Source organism: Dermacentor variabilis, chromosome 3, assembly GCF_050947875.1.
Source record: "Dermacentor variabilis isolate Ectoservices chromosome 3, ASM5094787v1, whole genome shotgun sequence".
NCBI lineage: Eukaryota > Metazoa > Arthropoda > Arachnida > Ixodida > Ixodidae > Dermacentor > Dermacentor variabilis.
The window spans coordinates 63,698,103-63,722,143 of NC_134570.1; the positions used below are offsets into that span (position 1 = coordinate 63,698,103).

The 24,041-nt window shown below is 43.9% G+C and overlaps 1 protein-coding gene across 2 annotated transcripts in view; it reads right to left on the reverse strand.

The window, feature by feature from the left end:
• The window catches only part of LOC142575762 (cation-dependent mannose-6-phosphate receptor-like), a 52,304-nt gene that overhangs the window by 17,894 nt on the left and 10,369 nt on the right, over nucleotides 1-24,041 (reverse strand). The window contains exon 6 of one of the 2 annotated variants that reach the window (XM_075685381.1): nucleotides 22,488-22,609. In XM_075685381.1, coding sequence (XP_075541496.1) covers nucleotides 22,488-22,609 — 122 coding nt within the window. Of the gene's footprint in view, nucleotides 1-12,632; nucleotides 22,610-24,041 lie in introns of those variants that run through there. The other variant, XM_075685382.1, reaches the window with a different exon arrangement.

Genomic DNA, 24,041 nt, shown 5'->3' on the forward strand with positions numbered 1-24,041 from the left:
ACTTTCCCTAAAACATACTATCTTGTAAAATTTTATTTTAGGCTATGTGCGGCGCGAAGAGTAAAATAAATACCTGAATTGGGCAAATATGCTATATTTGCCTATGTTTAGACATTGGTAGCACACTAGGGTGGTCCATGAAAAAAATAAGCAGAAAAGCGGATATAATTGAAAAACATAGCTTTCCCCACAGAAATTCTAATCAAAGTAAGTTACGTTTTTATTGATATAACATTTTTGAATTTGAGTCTCACCACTGCATTATTTTAGTTCATGCTTTGGCTTCACCTGATAGCATGTTGGCGGGATATACAAACCAACTGAATATGGTGGTGTATTCGTAGCATATGGTTTTCGGTTGTTCCTTCTGTACTGTATTTTTGTGTATTACATATAAATGCGATTTCAAACACAAGTAAATAACAGTATTATTGGCATAAATATCCCACTGTCCCCATTAATTAAAAGCTGTACTTATTTCGCGCTGCTCTGACAGTCAGTTGGCTTAAAAAGAAATGAAGTCTCAACCATGAGGCTTTAGTGGCTAGATAGGTAGGTGTACAGACCGAGCGTAGTTCATCACTTCTCCTCATCATGACCATAAAAATGGCACTGCGGTCATTACAACGGTTCTCCTGCAGGCGTCATCTCCATATGCAGGGAAGACAAAATGCGTGTTTGAGGATATTGCTGCCGCTAATTTAAGCCATAATGTATGCTTCAAATACCATTCTGTGAAATCCAAGCAAAGCTGTATGAGTAATTATGCTATTGTCAGAAAACACGAAGTGCTGGTATTATTTTTTTAGCTTCTGTGCAACAACCTCGCAATAAAGCTTTAGCAGTTCTGAACGAGGGCGGAGTTGTTTTGTTTATGAACTAGTGAGTAGTCTTTTCGTAGGTTTGGTGCAGCCAGGTATTGTTTGAATCAAATAATGAGTCTCAACATCCAGAAACACGCGGGCTAGCTATGAGAGATGCTGCAGTAGGGAATTCCGGAATACTTTGTGCACCAGCCGAGAGTCGTTAACGTGGGCCTAAACCTAAGTACATGAGCGTTTTGTATTCCGACCCAATTAGAATGACGCCGCTGTGGCGGGTAAATGAACCCATGACCTCATAATCAGCAGCACAACGATAACCACCCAGCCATCGCAGCTGCTGAGAACTCCATTTGGAGCAAGGATGTTGCACTTGGTGCTGAAATTGCAGCTCCCATGTAATTAATTGTTGTTTGCCTTTCCTGAAACTTAGTAATGCACGCTTACAACCGTTTATGCCATAGATAGCAATATTTCGCATATTTCAGGAACAAGTGAACTTATCTTTCCTGCAGAGTTATGGGGTGCAGCTGTCAGTTCCTTGCATAGAAATTCACATGCTTAAAATTGAATTTTATTGAGCGGGATGTTAAAAACTAATTTCGCTCAAAGAGCAAATGCAGTAGCCATGGAACCTTGCACTTCCAGATCAAGTGACCAAGCATGACGCGACACGTATACCATGACAAGCTCCGCAAGCACTAGCACAGAAATCTCAACGTCGTGATTTGTGCATGGTTCATTCGCAGATTGTTGCTCTGATCTTTCGAAGGGTTTGCTGTCATAATTAGGTTGTGATCACAGTCCAAAATAATGTTCGCTCTTATTTTCTCGGGCATCACATTATAGAGATGAGCAGAAGTACTATATTATTGTGCCTGTGGTGAACTTTTCTTAGTCGACAAAAATGGGTGAAGTCACGCTTCAGAAGCTGTTCCTAAAAGTGTCCTTTGCCTACAAGCGGTGTCCGCTGCTGCTCTTATCGGCACTGAGAACAATGTTGAATTAGACCCTCATGATTTATAGTTCAGAGCAAGGAAATAGGTGCATTTGTTAATCTTCGCTGAAGCAGAAATACCACCACTGTTTGGCGCGGACTCCGCTTATTCACCATCGTGGGTGAGCTTCTGCTAACCATGGCGCTCATCTTTTCATTGTAGAAGCTTCAACATATTTTAGCAACTTACAAACACGCTATAACAGAGACCTGTATCTTCTTGTTGTACGAGCTGATGGCTAAAGATGACAGTTTTTCACTCTCCATGCTTTAGTTTTTTGTTTGCCATCTGCCACAAGCACCAGACGACATGCGCCGCTGAGAACCATTGTACTGAACACAGCGTACAGAGAAATGGTGAACTATGCTCCAGACGTGTCGTTCAACACACCTACTCATCTAGCCACCATAATTAGGCTTACATGAACCGGAAAAAGGCATGAGCGTGGCCGTAATTGCATATGTCAGACATGCTTTCGTCGCTTGCATGCCCACATCACGATGTTCAATCCGGTGCAACTGGAACAGTTGGAGCATAAGTGTGAAATAGAGACATGGAAGAATAAAGTGTGTCTTCTGAAGGCAACCAGCATGACGTTTCACATCCTTCTGTCCAAGGCAAGCAAAGGACTTCACTATTTTTCTTGCTTTAGCTGCCACTTTGCGTTAGCTCGCAATTGCCGCCTTACGGTAAGTCATTGCCGTAAAACGAAGCCACACATGTCGTAAAACGTAGCCAGTAACTGAAATAGATTCGAGGCATTCTTTCTCCCTAGTATACAAAAATATCGGTATGACTATGTGAACGCATGGAAGAAACAGATTTAATGGCTACGACAATCTTATATGAATCACAGTCATTGTCTCTTTTACCGAGTGTAAGCTGATTCACTTGCATGAAGAGAGACGCGCAACATAGCTGGAGACGCATGAAGAGACGCACAAAGCAATTGCCATAAATTAATTGGGCCTAGTTTGGTTAAGCCAGCATGCTCACATCAAACAATTAATGGGTCAGTGCTGCTGGTACTGTTTGCACGGAGAGGCAGCGAAAATGTTGCCACTTCATGCTAAATTAAGATTGTTTTTGCTTTATCGTTCTTTTTCTCCAGACAAAAATTTAATGCCATGCTCTTTCAGATCCAATGGTTGCCACAGAGCCTCTTAAACAAAGGAGCAGTGCTTAATGAACATGAAGGACCCGAGTGACATTGACCTCCGCCTCCTGACACTCCATTCGAAACAGAAGGAACAAATTATGGCAGTTTGTGGCCACCATTACCAGGTCTACGTGAAAAACTATTCATCACTTCTTGCTTCAAAATGGTGTTCTAACCCAGCTCTAGAGCACACACACAAAAAAAAAGTTTGTCGCGGAGCGTTAAAGATTACAATGACTCTCGTAGACCATAATCCTTCTCTAGGCTTGATTCCTGGAGACAGACTGTGCCAGATATGCTCACGAAAGTGTTACGAGCAGTAAACCACAATAGCTTTTGATGCTTTGCTTCCGGAAGATCACGCCTAAGGTACAAAAAGCGAGCAAAAATATCCAGTTTGCCTGCACATTGGAATTCTGGGCCACGTGACCGAAGCCCTGGCAACCACTGGCAAAAGTCCTGTTAACAGAAAGTGGGAACAGAAACACAGTACCATATGTAAAATTAAGAAAGTTAAGGAGAACTTGGAGAAAACCATTTCTGTGCACCTGGGCTTGGATGAGTCGCACAACCCTGCGGCAGACAACAACGAACAGTACTCCCTCAGCAACTTCATTTCATTAATGAATGAATTAAGGTGCAAGATTGCACAGGAGGAGAATTGCGCAAAGAGAATACAAATACTGACTTTGGCACCCGCACTATGGACACGCAAGCAGATTATTAGTTTTTTTTATGCTTCTGAGCAAGAGGAAGTAAGGCTATAAAACTGAGGTCCGGAAGTGGGATACTCAGTATGCCACCAAAGAAGAAAGGTCAGTAGTGGGGGAAGTAAAGTCTTCGGTCAAACAGTTTTTTGAAGATGACAGTGTCTCACACCGCCTTCCCAGAAAGAAGGATGTGCTACGAGGGCATCAGAAGTGCATTTCTTTAATGAACCTGAAAGAATTTTGGAAGGAAAACTCCCAAATGACATGCGACTTCTCAACATTTGCAGGCCTGCGTCCTTCGTATTGTGTTTTACCGGGCGGCCCCGGCATGCACACGATTTGCGTTTGTACAACTCGCCAAGACTTCCAGTTGATACTACGTGCTCCTGGAATACGAAAAACACATGAAGAGCTACTGCCGACAACAGTGTGCAGTCTGGAGACTGAGGTCTGCATGCTCGAGAAATGTGACAAGTGCCCAGGCATGGGCGCTTGTCATTGAAGCTACATTGAAGAATTGCTCACAAACTGGCTGCTTCACGAGCCAGAAGTTGGAGAAGCCTTCCAGGTTCAGCAGTGGGCAAGCGGCACGCACTTTCATCTTGAGACGCTATTCCTACCACAGGATGAATTTTTGGAAAGATTCATTCACATGTTAAGCAAAATGAAACTCCGCCACTTCATGCCTAAGCAGTAGGCACAGTACTTGAGAGAGATGAAGGAAAAGGTGGACGACACTGAAGCAATTGTGCTGATGGACTTCGCTGAAAATTACAGTTTCTTAGTACAGGACGCACCACAGAAATTTCACTGGGTGAACACACGAGCATCACTGCATCCAGTGGTTGCTCATTACCTACAAAGAGACGACACTTCCGGACAAATTTCTGTCGTGCTTTGCTGTGATTTTAGACTCTTTAGAACATGACACGGCTTCTGCTTACACATTTCAAACTGCGATACTCGAGATACTCAAGAAAGGGCTTCCATTCATTAAGCACATTCACCATTTCTCAGATGGGCGGCTTCGCAATATAAAAACAAGAAACTTCATTAACCTCTGCCACCACAAAACACATTTAAACATCTCGGCAGAGTGGAACTTCTTCGCCACATCCCATAGCAAGAGTGCTTGTGATAGCATCGGCGGAACAGTAAAGTGTCTAGCGACGAAAACCAGCCTGCAATGACCATATGACAAACAGATACTTACACCGCACCAACTCCTTACATGGACCCAGAATAATATCAAAGGTATTGGGACCATCCAGGTGCAGAGAACTACCGCAGAGAAAAAAAAGGGGGCAGAGCTCTCCACTAGGTTTAGGAAAATCAATTCTGTGATAAGAACACGCCAGTATCACCACTTCAAGCTGATGTCTAGCTTCACGCTTCTTGTTGAAATGACATCCTACTCTTCAACAGAGGAAGTTCACATTTGTGAAATGTCAAGTGACCAACTAAACAAAAGCGGATTTAGATTAAGCTGCAAATGAGCCCATGCAGTAAAAGTAAACTGAGAAAATAGTTTCCCAAGACGGGACATCGGACAGGCCCTGTGGTGCGTGTCCTAGCAAAACCTTTGCCAACTGCTTCCTATTTGGCCTGAAGTAGCTGGAAGAATAGTAGAGACATCACAGTACTATTGCAACATTCTCAATAAAGCTCAACAATATCAACAATATTGACCAAGTGTATTCGTCTTTTCTCACACCATAACTGAATGTGTGACATTCAAGTGGTGCTCCCAGTTCACGCTCGTGAAAGTGATTTGTGGCCCAATCTATCACTTCACGCATCGGCAGCCGCATATGTATACTTCCAGTAGCACGGAAGTGAGCAATGTCAATCTACCTTAAGTAAGCATACCTTCCAGATTCAAATTTTTATGAACTCCTAGTGATCTCGGCTTTTATTCCTCACCGCACAGACCACCATCTGCGCCATCATGGTTTGCATTTCCCGTCAACATGCGATCAGGTGAAGCTGAAGCGCGAACCAAAATAATGCAATGGTGGGACAAATTAAAACATATTTTTCTCAATAAAGACCTAAATTACTTTGATTAGAATTTCTGTGGAGAAAGTTATGCTTCTCAATTATATCTGCTTTTCTGCTTATTTCTTCATGGGAAACCCTAATGTGTTTGAATGTCTTAACATAGGAAAAAATAGTGTTTTTGCTAAATTCGGGTCTTTATTTTAGACTCCTTGCGCTGCACAAAGGCTAAAATAATATTTTACAAGATTGTACATTTTAGGGAAAGTTTTGTAAAAGTAATTCCAGGTTTTCTGCCTTGACTGCTTTTGGTGAAAAAATTTCCAAAAATGCTATACTTTGCACAGTTTCACCTTGGTGCTAAGGAATAAGAAACATAAAGTTATGTTATGAAATTGTTTTATAATGAAAGAAGAATGTTCAGACAATGCAAAAATGCAAATTCTGAAGAAAAAATGTGCAAAACGGTCAATATTTTGCAAATTTGTATTTTGCACCTTGTTAGACGTCATGTAGTCTATTGCGACTGCTACGGGGTGCCACAAGAAGCCCTTTCGCCACTGGGATGCCCTACTTTTGGCCGGGGCTTTTCCGTTTTGGGTTCTCCCTTGTATAGTTTCCAGTACACTAGCAGAGATGAAAAAGAAGTATCGGTATGATAACTCCACCTATAATTATAGTTGAAGGATTCGCAACATTCTTGCAGCATGAGATTCGAGATGATGTCCTTTATTTGTGAGGTTAGTCAGAAAAGTGTTTCAGGGCCCTTTTAAGTTAATGTAATATTGAATGATCAGAGTTTGAATTATCACAAGTTGACCACTATTGGCCATTTTCCTTTTTCTCCTCCTTGCAGTGTTTGGAACGGTCCTTCGAACCTTTGATGAAAACAATTTTCTGCCTATATGCCCTCTTTCAGAACTTGAAGCCATTTGAATTTTATGTACTTATCATCATCATCAGCCAGGCTACGCCCACTGCAGGACAAAGGTGTCTCCCATACTTCTCCAACTACGCCAGTCATGTGCTAATTGAGGCCATGTTGTCCCTGCAAACTTCTTAATTTCATCCGCCCACCTAACTTTCTGCCGCCTCCTGCTACACTTCCCTTCTCTTGGAAACCAGTCTGTAACCCTTAATGACCATCGATTATCTTCCCTCCTCATTACATACCCATTTCTTTCTTTTGATTTCAACTAGTATGTCATTAACTTGCGTTTGTGCCCTCACCCAATCTGCTCTCTTCTTATCCCCTTAACGTTACACCCATCATTCTTCTTTCCATAGCTCGTTGTGTCGTCCTCAATTTAAGTAGAACCCCTTTTCGTAAGCCTCCAGGTTTCTGCCCCGTAGGTGAGTACTGGTAAGACACAGCTGTTATGTACTTTTCTCTTGAGGGATAATGGCAACCTGCTGTCCATGATCTGAGAATGCCTGCCATACGCACCCCAGCCCATTCTTATTCTTCTGATTATTTCAGTCTCATGATCCGAATCCGCAGTCACTACCTGCCCAAAGTAGATGTATTCCCTTACCACTTCCAGTGCCTCGCTGCCTATCACAAACTGCTGTTCTCTTCGAAGACTGTTAAACATTGCTTTAGTTTTCTGCAGATTAATTTTTAGACCCATGCTTTTGTTTTGCCTGTCCAAGTCAGTGAGCATGCATTGCAATTGGTTTCCAGAGTTACTAAGCAAGGCAATATCATCAGCGAATTGCAAGTTACTGACGTATTCTCCACTAATTCTTATCCCCAATTCTTCCCAATCCAGGTCTCTGAATACTTCCTGTAAACACGCTGTGAATAGCATTGGAGAGATCGTATCACCCTGCCCAACGCCCTTCTTTATAAAGATTCTTGAATTTTATTTGGACACATGGCCATGACATTGATGTGCCATCCAAAGAACAAGCCAATCCAATCCAGTTAGCAGATTTGTGGGTGTTTGGTAACTAGGCCTTTGCGCAATTATTCACAATTAAGTGCAATTAAAAGCAAAACTCTGTACTGGCGACCACAGTGCTGTCTCCAAGCTGTGAAAATCACCAAGGACTTGGAGTAGCATGTCAGGAGAACAACCAGGCTAACATCTCCAGCAAAACATTAAAGCTAGATTCTCTCTCTCCAAGCTGTCATACACAGCGTCGCTTGGTCCTTGAATTAGTCCTTGAATACATTTCATCAGGGCCTTGGAACTGCATAAAAATGCTTGAATTTTTTAACATTGCTTTTTTTTGTGACTTTTGCGATGATCCAATCCTTCAGTCAATGGACAGCTGAGAGGCGAGATGTAGAGGAAGGGTATGGTAAGGGGGAGGGAGAGTGTAGGAGGAATTGCATGCATAAAAACTGATAGCAGAGGAGAAGTGAGAGAAGGAAATTGCACAAGTGCAGCTGTGTTCGCTACCAACTGGGGGATTATCGCACAAGGTGGAGAAACGTGCACTCGGCAGGGATTGCTGGCACCAACTCGGTTCCTCTTGTCTCGGTGCACGAGTTACTGCACATCACCACTCTCTCTTCCCTGCTGCACACTTGACGTTGCTTAGTCCTTTAGGTGTTTTAAATAAGATGCCACTCAACTGAGAGAGAGAGAGAAGCAAGGAAAGGCAGGAAAGTTAACCAGATGCACGTCTGGGTTGAAAAGAGTGAAAGATGGGAAGAAGAGAAAAAGCACTAGTCGTGTGCATACTGGAAGGAGCATGTCAAATCTATAAACAGTTTCAAAGACCCGTTCACTTCAATGGACTTCTCGTATTTCGAAGAAGCTAGAAAAAGATTCTTGATTTTTTTTCCCACAAACACTGTTCTTGATTCTTTGCCAAGTTGAATTCTCATCCAACATTGGTTATTCACACAGCCCTCTTTTTGCATTCAAGGTGAGTGCTAAGCTGGAATGCGTGCTGTGAGCTGATGCTGGTGTTCACAAGCTCGTACCTTTGTCAATGCCCACGAGTTACTGCACATCACAACACTCTCTTCCCTGCTGCACACTTGACCATGCTTAGTCCTTTAGGTGTCTTAAATAAAATGGCAGTCAACTGAGAGAGAGAGAGGTAGGCTATGAAATGTTATATATATATATATATATATATATATATATATATATATATATATATATATATATATATATATATATAGTGACGTCTAACTTCGTGAACATGGGTTACACGTAAGTGCATGGGTGCGTGCCTAGCCCACGCCTTTTGTCGGTCTTGTTCAACTCGTGCCTGCTGCTTGCCGACGACTGCAGGGTCGGTCGACTCACACTAGGCCTGCCGCCGCTTGCAATGCTGCTCCGTCCTCCTCGCTCGGCCTCTCAATTGCCAGATGAAACTGGTACATCCATAGCGCACACAGAGCTCACAGCAACTGCCAGAGGAGGTGAAACCAACATGCCTCCACCTACCCCCTCCTCTGCAATGCTCTGCCTCCTCCCCCATATGCCACCTGCTACTCTCTCCACCTCTAGGTGTCCTCCTCCTCCAGCGCTCGCCTCTCTCCCAGCCCAGCAGCCTCTGACTTAATCTCGCTGATTTCACAGATGGGGCATGTATACTTACGCGTAAAAATGTCCAGGGTATGATTGTTGACGCTAGTAGAGGTGCAGAACTTGCTCTGCCTCATTACATGCCAAGTGCCAACTTGCAATGCTTTCATGGGATTATGCAAGATCAAAGAGATATGGAGGGCTGCATAGAATTGACAGAAAATTGGAATATCTCAACAGATAGCTGCTATAAGCCACCTTGCAAGCATTTCAAGCTTACACTCATCTTTAGAACTCCGTCCACTAGCTGATGAATCTGTAATAATCAGGATAGGTATAATGTAGCTATTCTTGCTACTTGATTCTGTGTCACTCGCTCAACATACAACGCCAGCTTATTTTGTTGCCAACATGGACAGGAAGAGGAGTAGATTTTAATTAAGAGAAAGGAGGAGAGGTCGGCCTGGAGAGCGTGTCTCTAGCATGCTACTCCTCACTGGGGAAAGGGGAAGCGGGAAATACCGGGAAAGGTAGGTGGTGGGTGATTATGTTATGGTACAATGAGCTACTATATACATGTTGTCCAATATGCTGAGGCGCACTGTAGACGCAATACACGCAAGAGTAATCTTGCCCACACAAAAAGTTATTGTGCAAACACATTTCGCACTGACTGCATGTCTCACAGGTTCTAGAGGCGATCGTCTAAACCAGTCTCACTTAAAAAGTTCAAAAGTGATTTTATGGCACGTTGGGCACAGTCAGCACTCCTCCATGCACCCAAAAGCTTTTCTTCCGAAAAGGGCCGGGAGTCCAAGCAGTCAACAGTAGACTTGAGTGTTCTTCGTTCGGCTGCATATTAAGGGCTAACGCAAAGTATGTGAGTTATTGTCTGTCTCGGGAGTGTGATAGACACTACAGTCAGGGCCGCATGGTTGTCCGATCTTGTGAAGGTATCGGTGGTGTATGCCACACCCAGCCGTAACCGATGAATGAGTGTTTCCTGGCCTCTCCACAGCTGAAGTAGAAGTCGGAATCGTAAACCAGCGTCAAGTCTATGGAGGCACTCTTGCCGATGTTCAGGGTTGTCCTAATGTCATGCCATAGAAGTTTTAATGGAGTTATGGAGCAAGGTGTTAATGTCATACCAAGAAAAATGAATTTTTATAATGTTTCCGAACCTTCACGCTTTTTCTCGCGCACGTGTGGCAACACCTCCGTGTGTAGCCAGTATATACAATGTAACACTTTATTCGACCCCCCACGGCACTGAGTCTGTGCGCATCGACTAAGGAATTCCCACAGCGAGCACAGGAGTAGCGTGGACAGTCGCCCCCTGAAGGCCTCGCGCCGCACAGCGTCCGGGCAAGCGAGCGCTGATGCGACGGTCAACCAGGCAGGGGCGCAACGGCCCCGGTTGTGTCTGACCGGTGAATGCGTGCCAAAACACCTGTCGGACGGTCTCCGGCTAGAGTGGCTGGCATTCGAGCGAGCAGCCATCGGGCCGTCACGGGACCGATCCTCCGACCCCAGTCCATCATCCGCGCGAAATCGCGTCAGACAGCACGGGTACTCACACCGACTCCATCGGCGGCGGGTTTCCATTGCCTTCGCACGGTACAACATGGGCAGAGCACTGTTCTGACCTCTGACGAAGTACTACAAGGGATGGCATTGGAATACAATTGTTACATTATCCTGGCCTTCATTCTATAAACTACGATTGGTCACCTTGTGGAGTCTTAGGGTCTTACAAAAGTACCGACCACTGTGGGTTTGAGCTCAGCAAGCCACAGAGCCGCATTAGCCATTGGCCTCTAGTGCACCACTACGTGCGAGCTCAGGCCGCAAGGGGCTACCGAGCAATGCACACAAGAACACAGTATTGCCCCGAGTTAATGGAAGCTGTTTATTGTTTCTGGCGGCACCCAGCACTGCATAAACACCCGGTCCTGGGATGGCAGGGAACCAAAGGTACACACCAAGGGGCGAAAGTACAGACGGGGGTGCCTAAAGCAGATCACTGCGAAAGCACAGCTTCAGGCTGGGACATGCCGCTAGGAAATGTTTTGGTGGCTATGCTACTTGCTCTTGCGATAACCAATGGGCCAACTCGCGAGAACTCTGGCAATCTTCTTTGGCTTGGGTCTCTGATAAGTGCGGCTCGGCGTGGTACGACCTCATGTCAACACTAGGGACCCGTTCTTCGACTTAGCGACCGGAAAGGATCAACACAAGGTACGTGCTTCCCGCATGGGCTAAGGGACTGCGTGTGAGCTCAAGTGCTAGTCGCAAAGGTGTCGGCAGAAGTGAGGAAGCATGTATGTACCTGGTGCAGTCCTAAAGAAGAAACACGCTCCCACCTCGAGAGTAGCCACCAGCGGCCACCGTATGACGTCAGCGTCCCGCCCTCACTGCAAACCATCACGAGTGACACGCCACCGCTGACAACTGGTTGCGAGTGGGAAGTGGGCGAGGCGTAGAAATGGCAGAACAGGTGAATGTACCTATGCAATGGTGCCGACAAATTCCTAAATACGCACAACCTAAACTGCTGGATTGCATCAACATGGACTTGTCCTTTGCCTTTTTATGCCTATAAGCATTCAGTACTATCACTGTACCACTTACGCTTTGAACTAATTGTCCCTTCCTACTGTAATTAACAAAAGGAAAATTTGAGAACTGAACAAATTTCTATTGAATGCAATCCTTTGAAGCTTACTAAAAGTGCACTTGGTTGCCACCAGAGCTAGTAGACAACTGCTTTTACATTGGTATTACTCGTATATTATTGCCATCCACTGATCTGTTCGACGTTTATGATCTCGCCACAGTTTGCATGCATAAGCTGATAACTTGTTTCAAAATGAACAGCTTTCTTTGCCTCTTTGTCTATTTCCTTGGTCAAAGGTTGGTTGTTCAACTTTTATTGCCAATGCAAAGGGCATGTGCTGTAGTGCAACCAAGTTGCAGGGTGCATTTGTCACCAAACACCAAGCTCTTTGAGACACAGATTCTGTCGCGCGTGAGTTTTGTAGTGTCAATGTTTAGATGGTGAAGGCAACCTCGCTCTCCCACCAGCACTCCCCCCTCCCCCCGTGGTGACTGTGGAATAGGTATGGCAGTCACCTTCCACAGGAGTGCAGAGACAACACACATCAGCTTATACGCAAAGCCACCTATGCTACCACTATAGATGTGTTGGTTAGCAGCTTTATTCTCTACACGATGACACAATGAAACAAGTGCCACCTAGATGTCTTCACTGTGGGGAATACACACCATAAAGCACATCAATAGCATTCAGTTATTCGCTTACATTGATAATCATTGTTGGTGGTTTCTGCACAATTTTTTCTGCTCGTACTATGACTTCGGCAAGGCTCGGTGAAGATAAATGATTCTGATTAGTTTACTGCATAGCAAGTGTTGGATACTTTCAAACCAATGTGTTCGATGTGTTCCACATTTATTTCCATAAAACCAATTGTACATGCAACCAGGCAAAGCAAATGGAAACAGTGCCAACATATTTGAAACAACGGGCACGCCAAGTTGCTGGTGACAATCCAAAAGACCACACAGTATCCACACAGAAGCACGTAGAGTTTAGAAAAATGCAATTTTGCTACAGCATGACACTGATAAATAGTAAAGCCAGGCACAAAGCACGATAATAAAATTGTCAAGCATTTCAAATGCAACAATCGTACCTTTGTTCCACAAATAACGACAGGCCATGACCTGTTCTGTCACAGCTAACGAGTGCTATTGAATTGCAGCAGCTGTTGTTAACACATGTGCCTTGCTTCAGTCAAGCGTTTACATTAAAACTGGCGGCAGCTCTTTCTCATATCAGAGCTAGGAAAAATCTTAGCCTAGGTTAACATGCGGCGAAGGTTTCCATGAAATTTAAATAACACCAACTCGCACAACAAAAAACCTGGGAGTGCGAACATTCTATAAAACTACAAATGAAATAGAAACACCACAGCATGTTCTTGTATGACTAGTATAAAGTGTACAATACCGAGGTACCAACATAAGAAGTGGGGGTTGGGGGGAGAGGGCAAAAAACCGGAGTGGATCAGCCAATGCTAGGAGAGCAATCCAAATGTATTACAGCATACACAAAGTGCAGATCAAAATTTTGCATGGCACTTCACAAGTCTTGGAAGCCATGCGACTGTGTCACCAAGATCCACCAAAGGAAATACAGTTCAAACACATTATACCAGAAGTAAATAATGGATATAACAAAAACATTTTCATTATATCCAATGTTTCATAACGAGGTTCAACTCTACTTTCCACTGCACGAACAGTGCAGTATTCAGACCACTGCACCAATAACACAGGCCTCCTCCTCATACTGTTTTGATGGTTTACATATAACTCGTAGGTCAATGAGAGTGGCTGTTGGTAGGTCATCATCAAATAATTATACCACAGGCAAAAGTGATAAGACACAGACAGTACAGTCGGCCACATAAGCTTATGAGACATGGTATTCGTGAAAAATCTTAATTTTGGTTAAGCCTGGCCACATAACCTCAAATTCAAAGTTTCAGCGTGCAATAGCCTCTGCAACCTGTACAGCAATCTATTAAATTAGAAGTGCTATGCCTTGATGAAGCAGAAATTCACATTTGCCTACAGAATCCATGTCCTATAAACTTTCGTGGTCGACTGTTCATGGGACTGCACTGTCGAGCAGTCTCACACACAGTCGGCCACATACGAGCTCAGAAAGTCGGGTCAAGCTGCTTCCTTGAGTTGAGTCAAACCAGCTGTGACATTTATCAACTTGTTCTACTAGCTCGTGAAGTGTTTGCGAATGCAATTAAGAGTCAAGTCTCTTGAAGAAGAGAGAAACCAGCTGTTTCATTTACACTGTGGCCTTTGAAATTACAGCAACATGCTGGTATCACAGAAGCCACAAAGTTTTGCACCACCCAACTTGATGTGGGACAGCAGAGCTGACAGACTCAATAGAATTTTCTACATGTCAGTAGTCAAAGGACTGTGTTAAAATGACATTGCTGGATTTCTGACCAACCTGACCCACATGCATGTGGTTCATGAGTAGTATGCAGCTAGGCTGTATGATAACCAGGCAGCCATTTTATTATATGCTTTTCCGAGCATACCTCTCCAAGGCTAAATACGAACTGCTGCAAATGATGCATATGGCTATAGGACAAACATCACTCTGTATCATGCATACTTTGGACATACTCCGGATCAATTTTGAAACCTATAAATGTTTCATAATCACTTTGTGGGCTCAGCATGCTTCAGTGGTGCAACGTCTGAAGGAATTTCTTATTGAACTGTCCCTGACCAAGAATACCCTAGGATTTTGTGCCACACAGTAAGCAGGGAAAGAATTCTTGCACTGAAAGAACTGCCCATGCTTCCATGGAATTCCAACACCCGAGTTAGCCAATTACAGTGAATAAAACTGGTCTTTCGCTGCTAGAGGCAAATTCTCTAAGCAACTCATTCAGTTCCAAGTTTAGAATGGCCACAAAAGCTTCGCGAGATGGAAAGCAAACAGTTTCACAGACATACACAATTCCACCACAGAATATGACACAAGTGAGAACTCCAGTACCTATAACAAGTTGGCAAAATAGTTGTGCCATCACACTGATGGTCTGTCATGAAAAAAAAAAGCCTATAAAAGGTTGTTTACACAGCACACGGACATAAAGTGCAGGACACTACTTCAATTACATCACTGCTTTGCGTAGTTTCATTTCATACGTGCGGCAAGCCCAAGAATGTCACATCAACTTATATCCAGACCACACAGGTAAGTTTAATGGCATTAGGTTGCAAGGCCTTATTTTTTTCTTTTTTCATTTCCACCAATGAACAAGAGCAAAGAGACTCCATGCGCATTTGACTCCATGTTTTCAATAGTTGCATGGAAATCTGCAAATATGAAGCCATCTGATCTCCAGGTTTGTTTTAGTGGAAGTAATATGGAAAATGTACAAAATTATGAGAATGCATTTGGACTTCTTGCAACAGCACTATGCAAACAGATTTAAATGATTCCAATAAATGGCATAATACTGGTAAAGCATCAGAGATCACATGAATTACATAACAGGTGAAATTAAAGTGCTGCGCAAGGAATGAACTGCTTTTAGACAAGCACAATGTTGCTTTACAAATGCTTTGCAAAGGGTGGCATATTTCACTTACCAAATAAGAACTATCATTACTGAGCAGGAAACATGACCCATTTGTCGATTAACCCTTTCAGTGTCATTTTTTCCCCCCGGTTATTACAAAACGAATACAATGGTTCATTTTGGTTGTAAAGAAATGAAGAAAATTACACATAATGGGCAAATGCTCTATTCGTGTGGTCCTCGCATTCCTATTCGACAAAAGGAACTTGACGGGACATAAATGCGGAAACGTGCCAATGCATCGGTGATGCTGGAAGGATAAAGACCGGCATGCCTTTTGGCTCACAACTAAGCATTATGTTAGCTCTTAACTTAATCTTTACTACAAGCTGCATTTGAAGCGTTGCCAGTAATATGAGTAATTTCTGGCAGTCTCTTTAGACCATCACTGCCATCAAGGTTTCTGACAATATATTTTTACTGGAGCAACACACGAATAGAGAGGCCTTGATACACTTCATGCCATTACCTTTGCCTGTTTGCGATGGATATAAATGTACGTAGTTCATTTATAAAATATGACAACCTAGAACACAGTTGTGCAGTATAAAACATGCACTAAACGTACCTGTTCACAGATCTCCCTTGAAGCAGCGGAATTCAACAAAATGCAGTATGTGCAAAAAAATGGTAATAATACAACATTTTGTCAAGTGCTTGTGAAGTGCTAATACGTGTGCTTTTTGCCAAGTGAAGAAGATGGTGTTATTGGAGTTTGGTAACCAGTCAGTGTGGCTTCCAATAACACTTGTTCGGTGATGGCACTGGTGTATTAAAAGTTTGTTATGCAGGTTGAAACACTACAGGACAGCCTCACAACCATCGACACCTAAATATCCATGCTCAACTGAGAAGTTGATGAGGGCTTTGCATGTGCATTCGATACATATGAGTGCTATTGTCATTAGCACCAGGGAAATTAAAGCGGAAGGCCTTTGCACACTTAGGTCAGCATGTGCACAGGTAACAATCAATTTGGCCTATAACATATTCTTGTAACCCTCACAACTGTGTTATCTAATTGCACTCATACGCACACCCGTAAATGAATTAAAGTTGACAGTGCAATTGCATTGCCGTCCACATATTGTCTGGTGCACTGAATTTGAGGACTTGTAGTAAGTTTCCGCTTCTGCCCAATATAAAACGAATGTACAGTCAGCTACAAAAGTTTATGGGACATGGTATTTTCACAATGTTCTGCGAAGCGAAACTTGGACATGCATCCTTGAATTCAAAATTTCATTATGCAATAGCCTTTGTGGCATACGCAGAGATCTACCAAATTAGAAGTACCAAACCTTAAGCATACAGAAATTGACATTTGCTGTAGAGCCCATGTCTCATAAGCCTTTGAGGCCAAGCGTACATATGCTGAGTGTGCTAGCTGCGTGCTTCTTTTCGTCTTTTGAGCCACATGACCTTTACCACTTGGCCGGACTTTTATGTAGGCCACCTGCTTCAAGCTATTGCATTTAATTAATTTAAGTGCTGTACACAAGAGCTCTGGCTTCTGCCTGTGACATTTTATGCAAACAATGCCTCGAAGGTGGTGAAGATGGGTGCAATATAAGACATACTTGCTTGACACAAACTCCCAAAGAAAATAAGATGTGCAACCAAGTGCAGCTCCAGTGCAGGCAAAAGAAATAACATGAAAATTATCTATGTTAAGGCTATGTCCCTTATACGTGGTGCACACATATAACATTATAGGCAACTTCTCGGGCATTTCTGGCACTTGCTTGCTCTTATCTTAGCCCTTGCTATGCGAATACCATTGACAGGTGTTTTGATGTTCACTTGTGCCCAGCCACAAGTACAATGCCAAAAATTTCATGCGGCAAAACAGACTTGGATTTTGGAACGCATTTCAGCTCTCGCGAACAAGATAATAACTGCTTCCCTGATTACAAGCGGCAGTGACCGGCAGTATGCCAAAACTCTGGCCTCCGAGATCATAATGCATCACATATTGCACAGACAAAGGCATGCTGCTATCTCTAAAGCCATGCGAATCTCCTGGACTTTCAGAGATTTGATGGAGTGCCATAATGTTAGAAAGTGCTTGCACTGTGCAATGTTTGTACATCACTTCCTGATCTGTTTTACTACCATGAGCATGACACATGAAAGCTTGCAGTTAGTCCTACATTAGTTTTACACTCTATGTGTAGAACTCTGCGCTCACTGAGTGAGCTCAAAGCTTCTTGATGCAGTTTGGACACCACGCAGTCTTAAATTAGGTATGCGCGCAGTCACAAAGGACATATTTGCCACTACAGAGATGAATACACAGCAAGGAACATAAGCAATAACTGTACTGCGTACCTGTTTCCCTAGCGGTAAACAGCACGTCCTTCAGAAAACACTAACTGGGCCAAGGACAAATTTTTCAGGAATTACAATTTCACCACATGATGCCTGAAACTCCCGTCAGTGCAACCAAAAAGCAATTGCTAGCAAACTGAGCCCCATTCTAAAGGAACACTAGCAAGAAAAAGTCAAGTGGCTAGATGTGTAGTGAAATAAAGTTGTGTGCAACTTTTGCAGAGGTCGGCAGATGCAACAAGAGAGCATGGAAGAAAATAATGTGAGAGTGAGAAATGGATGACTGCCCAAGATCCACAGCAGCTTCCAGTCACAGCATCTTGTAGCTTGCATTGGGCCCGCTCCAATGTTGACAGCTGCAGTAGTGCACTTGAAGGTTCTGTTTTTTTTTTTTTTTCTCCCCTACTGGTGCAGACAGGTAACTGCAATGCTCACTGGTTCACCGTGCAAGAAGGTCCAAGTAGTAAGTAACCAGACGTGACGGACCAAGTAATGCTCGCTCACTTTGGCTGCTTAAAACAAACTTGCACATTTGGCGTCATGCCCGTTTTTGCAGAGTTTAGTGTATCTGCAATGGTGCAACCCCTTTGGTGTGCATGATTGGGCTCAGCCACATTTAAAGTCATGATGCAATTGCTGTACAAAGTATGTGGTGGAGGTCACCTGATGAAAGTGAAAGCCTAACGCACCATTTATTTTTGAGTGCTGGAATTCCAAGAGAAGGGTCAAATTTGTAATGAAACAAGCTGTCCTGTCAAATCCTTAGACCATGATATGGAGATGGCACCAGACATAAACAACAGAGATAATCACAGAGAAAATGGCATTATCTGTCCTTGTGTTTGGCGTTGTTCCCGCATTCTGTACGATTAACTAGCTCCTCAAACATCCTTAGTTTCCTCTACCATAGCTCACTGTGAACGCAGTGGCAAGGGCTTGTGCTCAAAAAGCTTGACCAGAAGTGAGCCAGCTGAAAGAGAGTCTCGCTCTGCTGATATACTGGCCTTGGCAGTTTCCTCGCCTGCATACCCAGCTTATCAGCACAGCGTGACTCTTCATTCTGCAAACATAACATGTTACCTCTGAAAGCTTGAACCGTATCAAGTCCAATCTTCTCAGATGCTGAGATTTCCATTAAAGGACCTCAGATGGTTAAAATTATTACGCAGCAACCAACTATGGCATCCCTCATATCTAGGCTGTGGTTTTATGTCTTTACAATGTAAAATCCCACTCAATCAGTCAATCAACCAATCAATAAACCATGCATTTCGACCGGCTGAAATTTATAAATTGCTGTTGCTCGTGTCCAGAAGAGAGAAAAAAGAGAGGGCGTGTGGGAAAAACATGTCACGAGCACAGGGCCTTCCAAAACATTGCATGGAATGTTTGCCAACATGAACATAGGTTTGAATGACAGCTGTCTGACAATCTCCACCTCACAAACTCCTATTTGAGAATGTTAAGCACTGCCATATAGTGGCCACAATATGGCAGCATTGCATGCCTCTAAAGTCTCATACATGTGATGAGCTCTACACATTGTTATGAGCAACATGTGCTTGTTGTAACTATGACTTCATGGCCACATAAACATGGGTTACAACGCAAACAATCAGCTCTACGGTTTCACAAGCATGAAGTGCATGAGAGCTGTAACCATGGTGATGAACGGTGCACCAAGCTCTAGAATGTGCACTGACCCCTGTATCTGTAAATGTTCCTCAGCTCAACACTGCTTCACCTCAACTCTAAAAAGTAGGAAGCTGCAGCCTTGCCTGAAACAGTCACTGCGTTTCAACACTGCTCCTTCAAAATTTCTACGGAAAGGTTTCAGCTGAAAAGAACCTTTCCACACCAGCACCTTCGAGTAGATGGAAAAAGTGCCCTATAGAAAAGTGCAGCTCAATAGTTGCTGAGGGGTGTTAACGAATTGCGATGACCACTTCAGCAGACAGGTGCTGCAGCCCTTCACTTTTATGAAATATGAGTGCCAGGTCGAGTCAAGAAATTAAAAAATATACAGGCTCAAGTACCCAATTTTCACCAAAACGGTCGTCCTTGTTGCGATGTGTAAAGTGGCAACACTGTGTAACGAAGCTACCTCAACATTTTTTTTTAAACTGCTGGTAACCTCTGCAGCTTGGACAAAATTGAGTGGTCATCTCATGCCTGCAGCTGCCAGTGCTGCTCTGGAGTCTCTCTCGACACCATTAAAACGGCAAAAAGCTCAAGCCACTCTTTGCCCACTAACCGGTCATCCAATTGTCACACCGAGTCTACCTAAAGAAGACAGAAGTGTACTCGCTAAGTGCGAGTCAAGAGCTTAACAATAATCTAAACGCTTCCAGACAAAGCTAAGGTAACTTGTCCTCTTCCGAACAAAACTGAACTGAGGGTGTTCAACTAGGGAAAATGCCACCATGCTTTAAGGACCGTTGCAACGACTTCTGCTGAGCCTGCACATTCTTTGAATTGGAGGCTTCTGGAGTGGCATCACTTTTAGGGATATCATTTTCTGTGAACGCTGACTGGCCAAGCTGGCAACCAGAACGCCTGCCGCTCTAGCCCAGCGTTGCACCAGATGCCAGGCAGGTCAAACAAGAGTGGAGGTACCCCAAAAATTGACTGGCTGAGAATAAAACTCCTCCCCTCCTTTTGTCGAAAGCCAGCAACCACGATGGTGCAAGAGTAGGCTTGGTGCAGCAAATGTATAACAACCATGACACCTTCCCAGCCATGCATACCATATGTGCACGAGTATACCACAAGGCTCGATTCTCTGAGAACTAAAAGAAAAATTGCACAGTGCACATGAACTTAAACAGTGATAGCTGAGCTTGTGCTTATTGTGAACTGCTTTTATGCACATATTTGGCTACCCTTGCTACACATTCAGCATCTTTGGCTGACACAAGCAATTCATGTGAAGCCACGATGAAAAGCACCCGTGATGATTGTCACAGTGCTATGGGAAGCCTTGGCACAGGTCCCCAACATTCATGGTCATCGGAGATCAGGTAAATGTACGCAACAAAAAGCTGGAAAGGCCCTTCTAGGAGCAGTAAACCTCACTAACACATCTGTTTTCTGCACCATCCCATGACTGTCCCCGCCTTCCACTTGGCTGGTTTCTCCTCTGGGATGCCCAACAATGTAGTTTTCACCTCTACAGTTCCGTCACTATGTTTCGGATGAAGCTCCCCACGTCGGAAACTGGCCCACTGGAAAACTCCCATTGAAAGCCCTCGCAGGCACCAGTTTCTAGCTGTCCAGAAGCCTGTTTATGTTTCTAGACCTGAAGGATGCAAGTTATTTTTACGTCGTCTCACATGCAGTTATTGAACCTGTAGTATATATGCAACCTTCACACACTGTTGTTTGTAAACTGTTCCACCGCATCTACAGCATGTTTTCTTCCCATGACAGTGGTGGGACATATAGCGGCTGTGTGCAAGGCCTTCCACAGGGGAACAGCTATGCCATAGAGGCTGCCGGGAACAGCTATGCCATAGAGGCTGCCAAGAAAGAACAAAAAAAAAAAACATTTTGACAGCAGATTCCAAAATATCTCCAGTTCCAGAAATACATAAACCTAGACGACAGAATAACCAGCTTGTAAAGACTGTTAGCACTAACTACAAGATGCGTGCAGTCAAAACTTTCCCTCTCCACGCTTCTCTCTCGCCCACACATCTACTTGGCGATGCATGCTGTTCACGAACCCAAGAGAGCTAATGCCTAAAAGAGAAAGAAGAAAAAAAAGAAGTGCACACACGTTATCACGAACACTTGACGCTGCACACAGAAAGCACTGCCCAGGTCTCAGAAAAATGCACAGAAAGAAACATGCGCCTGAACAAACGGCTGCTCTTTTTATCTGTTGGCATTGCTTGGCTCCTCCTGTTGCCCGTGGATGCTACAACATGATAAAGCTGGGTACTCACTAACAACTTTTGCAACCTAGCTGCTTTGGGAAGTACCATTATGGAATGTCACGTGAGAAAAGCTTGTGTTCTTTTTGTACAGCTCCAATGTTTGGCAATCATATGCAGTGCAATAAGAAGGGAAATCCCCTCCTGCAGACACCTGAACTATTCTGTGGCAGACAGAACCATCAGCACTCTCTCCTCACCATCACCAGTGCTCCCTAGTGCACCAGACTCCCTCTTAAGCACTCGGTGATCTGACTAGAACCGGTGTATCCTTCGGCACAATACAGCCAACAAGAAAAAAAAGAGATTTTGTGTAACATTCTTGAGATGGTTTCAAATATTTTTAACTAGAAAGTGCAAAATTAAGAAAAAGGAACTCTGGTTATATTCGTGCAAATATAGTAATTACGCTGCAAACTTATCTTTGTTTTGTTGTTTCTATCAATGTGTCTGTGAAAGTGCATCATTCGCCAAAACAAGCAAACCACCAAACAGTAGCATTTCGTACTTGAAAACTTGAAATAGACCATTAAAGACTCTGAAGTACTGGACCAGGTTAAGAGGCTCAGAGGAGTGTTTCACGGCCCCTTTAAGGCTCTCCTGCAAAGATCGTTAAGGAGTGTACATCCCGACTCCACAAGCAAGCCGAGATGACACCGTAGATGATATATCACGTCATTTCTCTACTCACAGCCATAGTGATGCCCGAGGGCATGCATCGCAGTTAGTCTTAAACTAAGACAAAGTGGCTGCCTGGGAATGGGAATGAGAGAGTGGCGCACAACTCTGCAATACGCTACAGTACACCCATCAGCAACAAAGTTTGGCGGCCTACATGGTAAGCAGCTGGTCGTCCCTGTCTTCGTCTGGACGTAGCGGCCTGTCGTCAATGTCCCGGTAGGAGCGGTGCTCGTCGGAGGAGTCACACTGGCATCGGCAGATGTAGTTGCAGCCGTCCTGAACAGAGGTGGGTGGGGGGACATTTAGCTGACGGTGTACGTGCCAGAGAAAAGCTGGATTTACACGAAAAACCTGACTGCAGATGAATCGGTCACACGACAGCTAAGGTGCAAGCAGTTCTTCTGCAGCGAGCATAGCATTCGCACATCGAAGGAGAAATGCAGGCGACAGTTCGGACTAACGAGACCTTACTCTCGCACTGAAGCCAGTTTTATGTTTAGATCTTTTGGTAAAGATACCAGGTACGATGTGACTCTGGGAAATGTCTTAAGTTAGTCTGCACCGAAAAGGTGAGAGAATCACGAATGGGAGATGCATGATCACACATTACTTACTACACAGGCCGCAGGCCCATGTTGAAATCATGTTGAGGCCCATGTTGAGAACACAGGGCAGCGATAGGTGGCGCAGCGTACATGCAGACCTTTTCAAAAGCTTTTGGATCATTTCACGTTTGGCCACAGCTGCCATTAGGCCGTGAAGGGGACTTGTGGGACACTGTTGTAACCATATTCTGGCTCAATCACATTGATTCGGAATATTACTGTCGGTGCGCGTTGATTGGCCAAGCCAGCAGAAGTAGACGTGAAGAAAGAAGCTTGCATGTCCTGAAGTGTAATTTTGACTTTGCCTTATTCTCAAATTTAGTGTCATGAAGAATGTTGCTCCAACGACGTGTCTTGATATATGTCAAATCGCACAAAGGTGAGAGCATCCCTGAGAAAGATCATTTGAGAATGTAGCACTTGGCACGTAAAAGCTGTTAAAGGATGCAAGTTCTCGTTTTCCTCCACAACTTTCACTGTTTTCTCTGGTCACACGAACAAATTACTGTATACTATGTCAGCAATCACCTTCTTGGCCAATGAGACACCTACGTGTACAGTTAACCACAAAAGTTCATAGACCACGGGATCTTGTAAAACATTGAATTTCTAAGCAGCCTGTAAAAGTAGACGGTAAAACTGGACATCACTATGTCGTTCGCATATGCTGGTAGCAGCTGGAAATGCGAGTACCAGGCTTTATTGTGAGGCTGCTGAGATATTAAGCTTTTTCTCAGATTTCTTGGTCCGTAACATTCTGTAGGCAACTTAACTCTAAAGTTGCATAAACCAGAAGTGCTTATACACTGCTACTACTTGCTTGTACATAAGGGACACATACAATGGGAGCTACACAACTAAACTTTACGTCAATGCATGCTTTAATTTTGAAGCACTAGCACAGGGGCCCTCGAACACTTTCAAGCCACTGTCTTTCTGTTGCAGGCTGCACAGACTGACGGTTGAAGATATTTCTAGCGTAGGTCAAAGCACCGATATCAACATATTTAATATTTTAATCACACACACCAATCATTACATCACTGCTGATCGCTTTGTCGCCCAGTGGCACTCATAGAAGCATCATCGACATCACCACTCGC